The sequence below is a fragment of the Pongo pygmaeus genome, chromosome 6, assembly GCF_028885625.2.
Source record: "Pongo pygmaeus isolate AG05252 chromosome 6, NHGRI_mPonPyg2-v2.0_pri, whole genome shotgun sequence".
NCBI classification, from domain to species: domain Eukaryota; kingdom Metazoa; phylum Chordata; class Mammalia; order Primates; family Hominidae; genus Pongo; species Pongo pygmaeus.
The window spans coordinates 119,966,127-119,982,453 of NC_072379.2; the positions used below are offsets into that span (position 1 = coordinate 119,966,127).

At 35.5% G+C, this 16,327-nt stretch overlaps 1 protein-coding gene across 4 annotated transcripts in view; it reads left to right on the plus strand.

Moving 5' to 3' along the window:
- Positions 1-16,327, plus strand: part of CPED1 (cadherin like and PC-esterase domain containing 1) — a 315,286-nt gene that overhangs the window by 103,895 nt on the left and 195,064 nt on the right. For all 4 annotated transcript variants that reach the window (XM_054495963.2, XM_063667799.1, XM_063667800.1 and 1 more), the window contains 2 exons: positions 6,871-7,003; positions 8,991-9,159. In XM_054495963.2, coding sequence (XP_054351938.1) covers positions 6,871-7,003; positions 8,991-9,159 — 302 coding nt within the window. The remainder of the gene's footprint in view (positions 1-6,870; positions 7,004-8,990; positions 9,160-16,327) is intronic.

Genomic DNA, 16,327 nt, shown 5'->3' on the forward strand with positions numbered 1-16,327 from the left:
CTGTAATCCCAGCTACTCGAGAGGCTAAGATCGCTTGAACCCATAAGGCAGAGGTTATAGTGAGCCGAGATCCTGCCACTGGCACTCCAGCCTGAGTGACAGAGCGAGACTCTATCTAAAAAAAAAAAAAAAAAAAAAAAAAGCATAGAATTGTTCAGAGTATACAGATCCCCAAATTATATTATTTAAGCTGAAGTGTAGGTCTGAAATAGTTCTTGGAGTTTTGTCTAGGTGTCATAAATCTGTTGACTACAAACTATTTCTGTTTTAATTTGAGTTGGTTGCTTGACAAGAAGTATGTCTCTGAACAAAATACAGAGGAAGAGACTTAAATACTGCAGTAACTGAAAAAAAAAATTGCAGTAACTGACTCAGTCCTAGGTTTACTCCATCCATAGAACCCTAATACAGAATTCCTTCAAAGAAGTGAAACGGAACAAGAAATGAATTCCTTTCCTGGGATACTACAATGCAAAATTTGAGGAGGATCACTAAAAACACAGTGTGTCTTTACAGACCATGTATAAGTAAAGATACTGTGTTTTATTTTGGTCTTGTTTTTAAGAGAGTAATGTCAAATACCAGATGTTTAAAAATGCCATAAGAGGATTCAATGGATTCGCTTTTATCTGATAGTGAGTAGTGGTGGGAACCTCTTAGTGTTAAACTCAAAAGGAATAACATTGTAGCTACTCTTTGAAATTTCCAAAGTTAGAAACAAGATTTCTAGATTATTAAAAAATCTATATTAAACTACTATTTAATAGTAGTAACTGTGTAACACTTCTTGAGCATATAAGTCAAAGGCTGTGCAAAGCACTTTAGGGGAACTTCATATTTAATTCTGTCAGCATCCACATGAGGTAAGTTCTTCTTATTATTACTATTCTTATTATTCTAATTTTCCAGATAAAGAGACTGAATTTTAAAAAGTAAAGAAATTGACTCGTGATTACACTTATATAGGCATCTATTAATAAGCAGGAATTCGTATTTTTAAAATAAATGTTATTTATAGTATTATTTGTAAAATATTTTTGGAAAAATATTATTTAGCAGCTATCTACAATGTGCTGGACAAATTAGATTATGCATCTTTATTGGTTTCCCTCACATCTTCTTGGGCCCAAGTTCAGGCAATTTGGTAAAACAAATGAGCCCTAGGCCCCCAAATCCTTCACTTTCTCAGTGTCCCGGTAAGGAGCAGCCTTCCTTTTGGCTGTCTGCTGGTGACATTCTCTTCTATGCTTTCCCATGCTCACTGTGGGTTCCAGGGGGCTTTGCTGATATATTAGGCCTCTTGGCCTTAGATAGTTAATCTATCAGCTGTGGATCCCTTCCTGAGACTGCCTTGGTGCCATTGTTGCAACCCACTCTTGTGTATGTAGTATTGTGCCAATCTAACACTACATTGTGGTAGCGAGAGAAAACCAATCCCCACCCATGTTATACACATTTCCTAGGCCTGAACAATAAGTTTGCATTGTACAAATCCAGTGAAGTTGCTCAGCAGTTGGCTTGTTTACTCTTTTCATTTCTGCACATACATCTGGTTATTTGGGTAAGAAGAAGTGGAGTTCACTTATTAAGTATAGATTTATCTGAGATCCTATATTAAGTGCCAGGATGTGTTTGGTGCTTGGCACTAGTCATTCAGTGGAGAAAAAAAATTAGAATCTCTGCCGTCATGGAGCTTATAGTCTAGTGAACTGAGAATACCCTTAGATGCACTCAAAATAACCCTTCCCTTCTAACTTCCAATGGGTGATCAAGCTTGTAACCTTGACTCTACCTTGGGATATGTTTTCTCACCATTTTATACACTTTTTAAGAGGTGAAAGGGTGGTGGATGCTCCTCAAATAGTAGTTAGGGGGTAGGAGCTTGTTCAGCTAAAGCCTCTTCCCATGAGGCTTGTTGAGCCTCACTCAAATGAAACTGGAGCTGGTTGACCCTGTGGAGCACTCACAATTACCAGAACATGAGAAATTAACAGAGGGACTGCATTTCAGCTCTGGTGCTGAGACCCTGGCCACTTATCTTCTCCATTAGGCCATTTATAGCACATATTTAAATCATAACTTCATATCGAGGATCACAGAGATTGAAGATTGCAAAGGACCTTAGACACCATCTACTTATTCTTTTAGTCTACTTGCTGCTAGACTTTTTCATCATCATACAAAGAGAAAACAGATTCAGAGCTGAAGATTTTTGTTCTCTTCTAGCAACTGGCACAACTTAGACTAGGCTTCTATTGTTTTCAAAGCATAAGCCAAACGCTCATTGAGTGATTTCAAGATCCCCCTTTTGCCATTTTTACCCACTGACATTCTAGCCACTGGAACTGTTTTTCACAGTAGTATGTTTTGTCACTGTTTCTTCCCCACTGTAGGCATTATGGTGAAGGAAAAAAAAATTTGGTTGAACATTATGAAATTGCTGATATTTCATCAACATTCAACAAATTTTTACCTAACAAAAGGCAATTTTATGTGGCTCAACCTGTGCTATCCCTTGCTGCCACATCTAAATGCTCTTATTTGAAATCAAAGCTAATATTGCTCCCTTTTTCTGTACACACACACACACACACACACACACACAGTTGTTTGTTTGTTTGTTTCTCTAGGACATGTGGCTACTGAGAAGACTAGGGCCAAAACTTGTATTTACCAAGTACTGTGTAGAGTTTGTGCTGAATATTCTCTATTTCCCCCTCAGATTCACTCTACACCCCTCTCCAGGGAGCCATCCTCCACAGACTGCATCCACAGGGCATCCTTGTCCCCTGGCGTCTAGCGAGAGATTGAGGACAGGAGAAATAATTTGGGAATATTTGTTGCCTGGCTCCTTCCCCTCTGGACCCTGGCTTGGAAGTGGCTGTGTTCCTCTACCTGTAGCCATAGTCTTTCTTAATGGCCTTTCCTATAACAATGCTTTTTACTGGTTCTGGAAACTTCTCCTTCCTGGGCTAAGAGTGGTAAAAGCTTCCCATTTTGTCGGCCCTGGGGAGCTCCTCTACCCCTTGTTGATTTTCCTGAACTATACCCGTGTGTTTGTTAACAGTCCCTTCTTTAATAGTCTCACGGTTAATAGTCTCTTCAGTTACTCCTTTGACTCTGCTGTCTTCTGGGGCCCTGACTGATAGAGTGATTTCCTGGCTATGACTTCAGTTTGTGCATATATTAGTTTCTATTTGCTATATGTGAAAGTTCTGATGTTATATTTGCAGAGCTTTTATACCTGTAGGCTAAGTTCTAAGACTTATTAATGCCCTCAGGCAGGAGGAATGATTAATGCACTCATAAATGGTACTTATTTACACTTCTAATCTCAAAACTAATTGCTAATTATTAAGTAAGGACTTTATCTTTTTTGAAAATTTTAAAATAAGAAAATGCTGGCTAAATCTAGTTTTCTAATATCAAAATGCAAGACAATATTCAAACATCTGTGAAATATAATTATACTTTTATTATTACTTCCCTATTAATTATTAGTTGTAAGGCAAAACATTAAGTCAAATGCAATATAAATTTGACATCTAATCTTTGCCAGTGTAAGTGTTTTTTCAGTGTTTAATATTTGACTGTGGTGTATATACTCATATGTCACATAGAAGGGAAAGAAGTAATCAAATAAAATGTTTTTAATTCATTGGAATATGATTTTGTTCTCTAACCATAGATTGGCTTATCCCTCCAAAACAAGTTCATTGTTAGAACAAATATTTCAAATATTTCCTGAGCACTTATTTTAGTGCTTATTTTAGTCAGTATAGTGTTCAGTGATATGGGAAGTTCAGAAGATTCATGGGATTTACGTTCTGGGTTTTAGAAGGCTTCCTAACAATGTCACAAGCCTATTAATTGTTGGTTGACAAGAACCAAAATGAAAGCCCAGGTCTCCTGTTTCTGGTTTAATCATCGTTTTCATAATACTTTTTCCCCATAAGCAGGCACTCAGTATCTAGCCAACCAGATATTAAAAGATATTGAAAAGCAGGTTTCATGCATCCCTAACAAATTTTTCACTTTTATTCTGGGTAAACTTTACTGATCATAAAGTTACAGGCTTCAGGGCTCTCTAAAATAAGCTAAGAGTAGCCAATAAATAAAAGTACAGCACTATTCACCATATGGTATTTCACATTTTAATCTGTTTTCCATTCACTCTGCATATTATGGGGCAGGAAAGCCCTAAAGAGTCATGCTAGGTATTCCATATTAAGTTACTTTAACATTTTTAACAAGTATATGTTAATGAACTAGGCTATTTGGAAGACTACGTCATACAGCCTCATCACCCAAATCCCTTCGAAAAACAGAAGGTCGTTTGAGCATTGTTTGTAGGAAACTTCTAGGCTCTTTGAGTGGGTTGGTTGGGCCATGGAGAAGGGGAATGGAGTAATAAATGGATTAGACCGGACTGTTGAGAGAGCCCTTGAAGGCTATGCCAGATGAAAGATACAAGAAATAGTGCTCCAGACATACCTTTATCTGTTAAATGATAGCCTAGGACACTGAAATGTTTACACGATTATTTATAAAATTCCATAAAATGCATTTGCAGCTTTTAAAGATATGAATGAAGCTTATATCTAAGTTGTGGCTATAATAAAGTTAAATGAGAATAATTTTAGAGGGGACAGCTAATTACAGAGTTTTTTTTTTTCTTTTAGAGTAATAAAAGGTAACATCCAAGCCTGGAATAATATAATAGGAAGCCTAGAATTTATTGATATATGTATGAATATAAAAATAAAGGTAAAGTTATTTTGCTCAGTATTCATTTCCATTATCCGATCACAGTTTCAGAGATTCATGTGGAAATCTGACATAGTCTTGGCAATTCCTTTATTGAACCCCTTCAGTTTCATGTATGGCTCCACTTGAGCTAAACCACAAAAAAGTGACATAAAATTGTTTATTCTTTTGACATGTTTTTTGACAACTTCCTCAAAACCACTGAGATACTATCTTGGCAAGAAACTTAATATGTCTAGCTTCTTTAATGTCAAATGTGCTTGGATTTGAAATCAATTCTGTGTTTTTCGGCAGCAAGGTAAGAGGGAAATCAGAGTAGATTACACTTTTCTCATACTATATAAAAGAAGCCTCCAAATCAGCTCTTCGGAGAAACAAAACTTGTCCTAGTAATATACTCTGAAAACATAACTCTATTTAGTAAAATTTTAATCAAGAACACGTATTTTATTACTGCAAATTGAAAAGCTTACATAAACATTTCAACTTTTTAAAAGTTGTGATTCCCAAGAAAAGAAATTAACTGAATGGCTGTTCATTCATCACCTCCAAAACCAAAGCCATTTGAATATTTCCTTTATTATGATGTATTAGAACTTCATTGAAAGGGAAAACTTACAAATAAGTTATCATTTTCGGAGCAAGATCATACTATGCTAAATAATGAGATATGGGAATACATTGAACAGCTTGACTTCTGCTGACTTTTACTTAAGAGTGTGAAGTGTTTTAAATTAGACTATGTTAGTATTGATGAAATGTGCACAAAGGGGAAAAATAATTTAAAGGCTTTGTTCTATTTTGAGAGCTAGATATATTATTAAAAAATAAAGCACTGTGACCTGGGATTAAGAAAACAACTTCTAAATACTGTTGGAGAGAGTGGAAATTGGAGCAACCACTTTGGGAGGCAATCTGGTCATGTCTAACAAATTTGCAGTGCGTTTACCATTGACCTGGCAATTACACATACCAGTACAAATCTGCCACCAGACAAACTTGTAAAAGTACACCAAAATAGATGTATAAGAGTATTCATTGCAGTACTTTTGAAATAGCAAAAGAAAAACATTACAAAAATAATGTAAATACACAACAATAAAGAATGGCTAAATCAAATGTATATTTATTTAATGAAGCACCCTAAGCTATTAAGAGGTATGTATGAAATAACTCTGAATATGCTGATATGGAAAGAATGCCAGGATGGGTTAGTAGGTATAAATAAGCCAGACGTATATTACTATAACACCTCTTTGGGATAATTAAAAAAACAAACAGGAATACCTACATATATAGGCTCATGTAGATACATTGACATTTATATTAATTACATCAACTTTTATATTGAAGAAATATATGCATCTGACCCAATGTGCTTATTCAGATCTTACAAGTTAATATGTAAGCATTGGTTTTTGATGGGAAGAGGTTCTAGATAGAAGTGAATTGGAGGATGCTTTTTCTGCTCATTTGATTGTTTTCTGTAATATTTGATTTTTGTAATCATGTATATGCAATACCTTTATTTTTAAGCGTGTCAATATGAGTGTTCTTAAGTAAACCATTATTATTGTTCTTTATTTTTATATACCTTAAAACCCAATAATTAATATTTTATAAGACAATAAAGCCCTGTTGTTGAGATTCCCAAGGTTACGAAGCATAACAAACTTTAGTATATCAGCATTGTATTGTCAGGAAATCAGCTCAAGTTTTCTATGTAATATTCTCATCACAAACAAAAGTCTGCTCTTGCAGCCACCACCCCCTCATTGAGAATGCATCCCTTAGCTTTGTAGGATAGATCAGCCTGATGTTGGACAGTTAGAGACATTGTATCTACCTCCCCTTCTGAGCAAGAAAATGAAATCAATTATTACAATTGTTTTCCTCCTCTGTAGTAAGAGAACATATGGCAAACAAAGGCCTCTCTAAATATGCATTCATACTTAGTGGATCCAATTTTGATTCAGAATGGGGAGAAAAATGGTTGCATATTTCTCATGCACCCTGCAGTTTAATACAGCATACTGTATTTTCAAAGCAGTTCCAAAAAGAAACAATAAAATGACTATCTTCTGCTCTCTTGAATCTTTTCAGAATTGCAACTTCCAGTGAGTCCCTCTGTGTGTCTGGATCAGGGAATACAATTAAAGCCTAGTACTTCGAGTCACCTTTTAAAAACAGTGAAGCCACGTATGTGGAAACCAGGGGACTGGAGACGTGAACAGCTGTAAGCTAATCATTTTGAATTGTTATAACCAGCATGCATTGTAGGAGACAGCTAACAAGAGAAAAGCACAGAACAGATATGGGGGTTTCACATATGTGAATTATTAGTTTCTCTTACATAAATTTTCAGCTCTCCTTTTTAAATAAAGAATGCCATCATTGACTTTCTCCTAGATTAATTCAAGCCTGTCCTGCCAGAAAATAAACATTTGGGTAAATTGGACTCTTATCTAATAAGTTACATTAAAGGAAATTGAATTTAAAACCTTGACAATGCAAAACTATAAAATTTTAACTTCCATTTTATACTCAAATGACTTTGCCTTAGACTATGAATATGGCTGGATGCATTTTTTTTCTGCTATTTTTTTTTTATGGCTCTTAGCATCTAAGAAAGCATCTGCTGTGTATCAAGTTATCCAAGTTTCCTCCAGGGAAAGGATTTTGTAATGTAGATAAATTATAGTTAAAAATTAAGAGATTTTAATTATCTTATCCAAGACACAAATAAGTTTGCCTCATCTAATTTTATAATTATTAAGTAGTATTTAAACTGTTAATAGTATTTATTGAAGAATCGTATGCGTCTTGTGCCAACCTAGAATTTTAAAGTTTAAAGTAGGCCAGGTGCAGTGGCTCATGCTTGGAATCCCAGCACTTTGGGAGGTCAAGGCAGGAGGATTACTTAAGCCCAGGAGTTCAAGACCAGCCTGAGCAACGTACTGAGAATCCATCTATACAAAAAATAGAAAAATTAGCCAGGCACAGTGGTGCATGCCTGTAGTCTCAGCTACTCAGGAGGCTGAGGCAGGAGAACCAATTGAGCCCTCGAAATGGAGGCTACAGTGAGCTGTGATCGCACCACTTCACTCCAGCCTGAGTGACAGCAAGACCTTGTCTCAAATATATATACATATAAAAAGCACAATCCTTTCATTGATCAAACTTAGATATTTAACATTTAGAAATATGATGTAGAAAAGCAAATAATTATACATTATGGTATCATTTATGATGAAAGCATATTTGTTTCATTACAAAATTTTAAACTGGTGTTACTTTTCCTTTGTAGCCTGAAGTGTTTTTTTTTAATTTTTTTTATTTTTTAATATTTCATCCCTTAAGTTAACTCTTCATTATCTGGGAGTAGGGACATTAGGTAAGATTGAACTAGTGGGGAAATTATTTTTCCACATTCTTGGTGACCTGTCCACTATTTAAAAACTTAACATGTTTTTCTAGAGAAGAAAAAATAGAGCAAAGGTAGGCAGGGGTAGAAGGTTTTAGAAAGTTTCACACAAACTGTAATTTATATCACTTTTGTTGCAATGGTACCATGCATCTGAGGTCACGGGTACTGTGACTAATTTATATATTTATTTTTTAAATTCAACTTTATTCTATATACTACCTTTCTACCTTTTTAATTAATTAATTAATTAATTTGAGACACAGTCTCACTCTGTTGCCCAAGCTGAAGTGCAGTGATGCATTCTCAGCTCAGTGCAACCTCCTTCTCCCAGGTTCAAGTGATTCTCCTGCCTCAGCCTCCCAAGTAGCTGGGACTACAGGCCCGTGCCACCGTGCCCAGCTAATTTTTCTATTTTTGGTAGAGGCAGGGTTTCACTATGTTGGCCAGCCTGGTCTCGAACTCCTGAGCTCATGATCCGCCCGTCTCGGCCTCCCAAAGTGCTGGGATTATAGGCATAAGCCACTACGCTCAGCCACCTTTTTTTACTTTTTAAAAATACTTTGATTAAATCTGCCAGAGTGGGGAACTATTACCAATTTGACTCCTTCTCGCTGTACCTCTCCACCACCTGGTGGTGATGCTAATAAGCAATTGAAATTGTTCAAGGAAACCCACACACTGAGGGCGGGCATCCTACAAAGGATAGAAGCAGTTTACAAAGCTTGTAGGTAATTTACAAATTATGTACTCAACCCTACATTATGGAGTGCTAACTATGTTGTTTTATTTTTTTTAGGAATGAAACGACAGTCCTTGCTCCACATGAAACAATCTTTCAAGCTGAAGATCTATCTGTGATTCTTAAAGCGTATGTGTTGGTGACATCCTTAACCCCTTTGCGTGCATTCATTCATTCCACTGGCACAGTTTGGAATCCACCAAAGAAAAAACGCTTCACTGTCAAGGTAAGCTCTTGGTTGAAGCTATTATTTCACATAAGTACACTGAAGTAAAGTAAAGTGAGTTGGGCTGCCATTTTCCCACCTTTATGGTTATCAAATCCCATTGAACAAAGATCACATCTTTTTTATTGCTGCAAGAAAAGATTTTCACTTAATAGGTGCAGGTTTAAAAATGAACTGGAAGCAGCTTAGTTCACTAGGGATCACAAAGGCTACATTCTTTTTTCTCAATTCATCATGATAGTTCAATTCTTTGATCTACTTATTACAGAGCTAGTTCACAGCTATACTCTGTTTTTCTTAATTTTTCACTTATTCAAGAAAAATATAGTCAAGGCAACAAATGAAAATACAATTTCGCCTTTGTGCTTTTTGCTTCACCCTTAGGAAGCATAATGCTAGTTCATCACACCAGTCAATATGGAATATTTGCTGAGTGAAAAATAAAGCTCTCAAGTGTGCCTAATACAGCAAGCTATGACATAAAGGATAATAGGGAAGATTTCAGGGAAGAACTTAATAATAATCCCAAAAAGTTTAGTAAGTTATAAAAGGTAGCTCAGGTCAACTTGGCTGAAAATGAGATCTAGTGACAATATGTTTGATAAATTTTAAAGAAATTTTGATTTTACAGTATTTTATTGTTCTGCATACCAAAAAGAGGAAATAGAAACTGAAAGAATGCATAGGCTCTCTCATAGTTTCAACAGATTAAAAAATGACTGAACTTGATTTTTTTCAGAATTTAGCTTCATAAATTTAATTTTGAATTTTGGAAAATCTTCTACCTCAAGAAGGCATGAGTGAATTGTTAGAATTTATTTCTGCCGTCTTATTTTTTTACTTAGTATGCTTTCTTTTTCTCCTCTTAAACTTTGCTTTTTCACTGAAAAGCTTAAATATTCTTGTGTAAGTTTAAAAGTTGTACATTCTTTACATATATAACATACAGTGGTCACTGTTAATTTAAAACATGCACTCATGTTTATGTTTTCCTATGATTTCTTAGACTTTTCAATATCTCTATCTGCTTCCCAACCTTGCCTTCTCAAGACTCTTTCGGTCTCTGTACCATGTCCCCAAATCCCATTATCACAATGTAGATTTTTAGTTTTAGTTGAAATAATCACTTGTTCCTTTTTTTGGTCTTTTTTCCCTCAAAAACAAAACAAAACTTTATCAAGACACTTAGACCATCCTTACTTCCCCACATTGTTTACAATGCCCTCCTGGATTTATTTCTTTTATTATTTGAGTGTTTTCAATTTGGGTCTGATGTCTTTAATCTTTAATTCCAAAAATTTGTTTTCATGATTTCTTGAAATATTTTTGCTCACTGTTTTTATTCTTCCTTTTTCTGTTGACCAGATTTGATCCTTCCATTTCTATTTATATTATTTGGCTTTTCTTATCTGCTTTCTGGAAGCATTTCTGTTTTCTAAGACAGTTCTTCAATCTTATCTTTCGAATCATACAATCTGTGTCAGTCCATTTTTGCATTGCTATAAAGGAACACAGGAGGCTGGGAAAGGTATAAAGAAAAATGTTTATTTGGTTCATGGTTCTGCAGGCTGTACAAGCATGGAACCAGCATCTGCTTGGTTTCTGGTGAGGCCTCAAGAAGCTTCCACTTATGGTGGAAAGCAAAGTGGGAGCAGGCATGTCACATAGTGAGAGAGGGAGCAAGAGAGGTGCCAGGCTCTTAAACCAAGCTCTCCTGTGAACTAATAGAGGGAGAACTCACCACAGGGAAGGCACCAAGCCATTCATGAGTGATCCGCACCTACAACCCAAATACCTCCCAGCAAGCCCCACCTCCAACATTGGGGATCATATTTCAACATGAGATTTCGATGGGGCAAATATCCAAATTATATCAAAATCCTTCTTACACTATAGCTTTGCTGCTATCTCATCAGTTGTTTCTTGTATTTCAGTTATTTATTTAATGCTGCCTGTAAAACTTAAATGCTCGTGCCCCTTCACTTAAAAACTATGTATATTTTTATTTACTTCTAATATTTTTTATCATATTTCCTCTTTGTTCTTTTTAATGACTTCTTTTTCACATTTTATTTTGCTACTATCTTCCATTATTTCCTTGAGTATATTGCTGGCATGCTTATTTTAAATTCCTCATCTATCAGTTTTGGTAGCATGATATATATTGTTCAGTTTGTTGTCTTTCTTTTGAAGTAGCTGTATTTTTTGTGCATTCTCTATTTTGTCCTTTGAGCTTAAGTCCTCCTGCAGACATTATTTATTCCAGCTAGTACGATGTTTGGGGAAGGTCAGTCCTTTCAGGTGAATCCAAGGAGAAGGGACAGAATGTGCTCCAAACATGAAGAAACCACTTTTGGTCACTTCCCTTTGTAGCCAGGTAACTTCCCTGGTCAGAATTTCACCCCCTAAACTGTCTTAGGCATAAAAGCACTGGGAGGAAGCACATCTTCCTCCATTATATGTCATCAAGCCTGAAGGTTGACAGGCAGTAGGGTGGAGGAGTGAATGCCACATGTGACCAGTAACTCCATACAGTTTTTCCTCCTTTCTCCCAAGAAATTCAGCAATCTGAATCCTGGGCCTGGGCTTAGCATCCTTAACAAGGAAGGAACAACCAATGATTGCCCTAGAGGAAGACAGGGGAGAGTCTCCCCAACAACTCCCCTCCCCCAACTCCACTTATCCCTGACCATGGCTACCACTGGTCACACCAGTTCACAATAGCTCTAGACTCCCTTTCAAAGAGGTGTTTGTTATTTGTTCTTTGTTATCAAATTCTTGCTTCGTTCTCATTTCACCTGGGCTAGTGAATCATCTTAACAGGAAACTGAAGCTCTTAGGTATTTTAAATAATTTTTAAAGTATTTTTCCTCTTTTTATGTAAGCGCCGCTCCCCCTACCCTGATACAAATAACAGGCTAATTTTTATGACTGTTTTTATTTATGTATTTCCTGAAAATAAATGAGAAAATAAATCTCCTTGTGATCTGGTTTTCTTTAGATTTTCACGCTTCATTCACTATTTCCTTTCTTATTCATATTTTTGTCTTTTATGTGAGACAGATGCAAGCTGCGGTTGTAGCATAGGAAAGCATGCAGTTCTTGTCATTTTCATCCTCTCCTTGGGATTTATCTTTTCAAGATCTTGCCTGATTATTCTGGACAATACTGTTATCTCCTCTCAGAGGGAGGTAGTGCAGCTTCCTGGGTCAATGTGGAGAAAGTGATTGTTTCCTTACTAGTTCAAAGTTACGCTTGATGATACAGATAAGTTTCAGAAAACAAGAGGATATTTATTTACCCTTCAACTGATGTACTTGTTATTTCAGTTAAAACAAGTAGATTATAACTCATGTGTTAAATTACTTAACCATCCTCAGAAATACTGCTTTCTCCTGGTATTTTTAGATGTGAAAAAATACACGGAAACTTCTCACTGCTAATGTGGAGGACAAAACCAAAACCCATTTTAAAAACTACCCACGCTATACCGGCTTGTTATTAAACACTGTTCTCAAATTCCACAAAACATAATTTTGTGTGTGTGCATGTGTGTGTGTGTACTGAGTCCTGAATTCAAAGCCCAAATGACTTAGTTAAATCAGTAGTGATTTATGTACTGTGTGATGAGGCAAGCCCACTAAACTAGTTATCAGTGAACATTTATAGAACATTCTGGCAGCTAAAGAAGGTATGAAGGCAATAACAGATATAACTATGAGCTCATTTATTTCCAATTAGGTCTTCTGCTGAGATACTTTATCTGTTAAAGCTTTGGAGAGAGTAAAAAAAAATCAAGAAATGCAAATTTGAGGAATAATGGAAAATAGAAGCTTTGTAAACTATTTTTAATGCCCTTCTACAGAATAAAATATTTAAAAATTTAAGTGTTAGATGTTTCCCAAGGATGTTCAAACCTAAAAGCAGAGGAAGTTGTGAAAGGGAAAAAAATCGCAAATGTAATATTTGCTTACTGTACCATTTGATCTGATTTTAAATCAATTCTATTTGTTGCTGTTAAGACAATATCATTTACTTGATAAGTATAATAAATCCAACTTTAAGAAATATTTTATTTAAAAATGTCTTCCCTTAAAAAGCTCTCGACTTAATTATAAAACACTTCAGTTCGTATCTATAAATTCACGAGTAAAACTCTTTCACAAATATTCTAACTATAACTTTTGGTTAAATGTGTCTATGTCTGTCTTAAAACACAGGTCATATAGATTAACTGCAAGAAATGTCATAAATTTAAATTTGGTTCTTAGAGCAAAAAGTCACAAGTCATCCCTTCATCCATTGTAAATCACAAAAGAAGTTACCCAACAGAGAGGCAACTGTAATATCTGTAACTTTTTATGATGTCTGAAGATTCTTTATACTTCTGACCATAGTTGACTGACTGTTTTTATGAAAATGTATTGCTGAAGAGATTTGTGACTTCTGGCAGAAAAGCTTGTCCAAAGCCTTATTTTGTTCAGTCAAGACATAAATTAAATTAATTCATTGTTTGATCAGCCATCCCATATTTGAAGATGTTAGATTTGTTGCTATTCCATATTTGACATCAGATATAAAGTTATATGAAGATGATTCCTTGCATATAATCAGCTCCCTATAAATGTCTCTTCGATTGAATTGAATCAAAGGTCATTAAAAAAATTTTAACTGCATGAAGAAATTGCCTGAGTCTACTTTATCCCTAACTGCTATAAGCCAGCCACTCTACTTTGCAACGATATATACATGATATAGGTAAATATTATACAAATGATCATTTGTTTTCCAGTAAATGCAATAGACAGATGTCATAATCTGAATTTCTGGATAAGGGCCACTTTGATAGAGATAGGGAAATCTGGGATACCATAGCCTTTTTTCAAGTCAGATTTGTGAGTTCTAAATCACCAGCTCTCTACCACCACTGCACTGGCCTTCAGGGGACCATTCTTCCATCTCCAGTGCCTGCAGTTCCCTCTCACATCAATACAATCAGCAAATGTGCACAGAGGGCAGAGGAGAACTGTGGCAAAGAGAGGAATGGTGTTATGTCCAAGATTCCTTTTAAAAAGATGCATATATCCCTTATTCATTTTGGAAATATGACACAGTTGCAGGGATGAAGTTAGCCTCATTTGTCATCAATATTTATGCACTGCCTTTGATAATGTTGGGTGAGATCGCTTATATATTCCCAAGGTAAAAATGAGTAATGTCTTTGGAAGAAGGTATAAAGTGACAGTATGGTTTTTCAACCTTAGGAAGTATTCTTCTCCTCATCTTCATTTTATGTCCAAAACTGCAGGCAATGAAGCAGACCTTGTAAAAGGCTTTTGACTGAGCATCTGGCCCTTCACTAGGCCCGGGAGATTTATGTCAGCTGTAGAAACAATGTGAATAAAAGTCTTCTCCTGACAGTTTGTAAAAAAGAGTTGATGTATTACTTAACCTACATTTGCTTGAATTAAATTTTAAAATTGCATCAGGGTGTTCATTTTAAAGTATGATTTTATATAAATAGAAATTATAAATAACCAGCATGTAATTGAATAAACTTGTGACCAAAGCTGACTTACTTTAAAAACTTTTATAATAACTGCAAAGTAATCAGCCCACATTGATGTTAGATTGCACTAATACTCTTTATAGCAACTTTGTGTCTTCTTTAAAAGCAATTCATTCACTCATTCATTCATTCCTTCATTCCCAACTTGGTTCTATTAAAAGATTTCTCAAGTCATTTTGTATATTCATTAATTCCGAAGGCTGAACTTGGATGATTATCCTAAATGTAAAGAAAACTATTCATTAATGATGATCATCTTTATTTGGCCAAAATGATAACTTAAGCTGATGACCCCAAGCCTCAAAAAGGCAAGCAATGTGTTTGCATTTCCAGAGCCTCACAGAATTCCTGGCGCATGGCAGATGCTCAAAAATGTTTATCAATGAATTGTTGTCTATCATCCTTATTTTAATTAAAGGTACCTCATTAATAATAACTTATTAAAAACTGCCATTTGGGGAAAATGTGATTTAAGAGCAGGTTCTACAACAGAAGATAGTATTATGGATTTACATATTCTGTCATTGTTAATTCAGGCATATTTTCTCTTCTGAACTAGGGTAATGAATGCATAGATATATGCAAATATAAGTAACTAAAATAATGCTTTATATAGGTAGATATATGTATATATATACACATATATGGGTATATATACCTACATATATATAAAATGTATTATAATGACAATGTAAAGGTAAAACCTAACACTAATGAATAAATTTGCTAATTATTATGGCCTTTAATACTAGAAAATGAGTAGGCAAGTGTTAATTATATATCCAGAAAAATGGAGGTGAGCTAATAATACTCAGGGATTTCAGTGTGAAATCAGGTGAGGTAAGTTCATTCCTTCTTCCCTCCTTCTGGATGCTTGAAAGATGGAAAAGTTCCTCAATAGTACTTTGGAGGATAGAATGTATGTTTCCCTTCTCAGCGCCTCCCCTTCACCTGTCCTGTTCACAGCCTGCTTCTCCCTGGAGCCATCAAGGGAAGGTATATGCTGGGATGAGGATGGGTCCCGGTTGAGGAATTGAAAAGAGCAAGTGTTGTTTCTCTGAACTGGATCCTGGAAGTGTATTGCCCGTGAACTTCACAGAAGCTCTTAAAAATTAATCTCTACAGGCTCTTCCTCTTTCTGCCATTGCCCAGCACAGTAATGTCACTCTGATTTCTGTTACACCTTGCCGATCACAAGTTTATAAAATAAACAAGTGTTTAGAGTAAAAACCAAGCCTGGGAAAAGAGGTCTAGTGTAAGCAATCTTTCAAAGCACTTTAAGCATCCATAGAGAGCAGAACCATCTTAATTTTTTAGTTTCTTATTATTTCTTTAATAGATGAGCCAGCTAAGCCATAAAGATGTTTGAAGAGAGAACAGCTGTATTCCCTTTCTTCACTACCCTCCATGCAAGAAAGGATTGTTAAGATGGGTCTTTGGGAAATGGACCATGAATTAAGGCGAAACTCCCTGCAACCTTCCTAAATGTTTTCATTTCTGTACGGACACCTAGAGAGTTATTGAATTTAATTTTATAAATCTTCATCTCTAAGACTTTAACAACAAGGCTTAACTGAGTTTTTTATCACTGTGGTAATG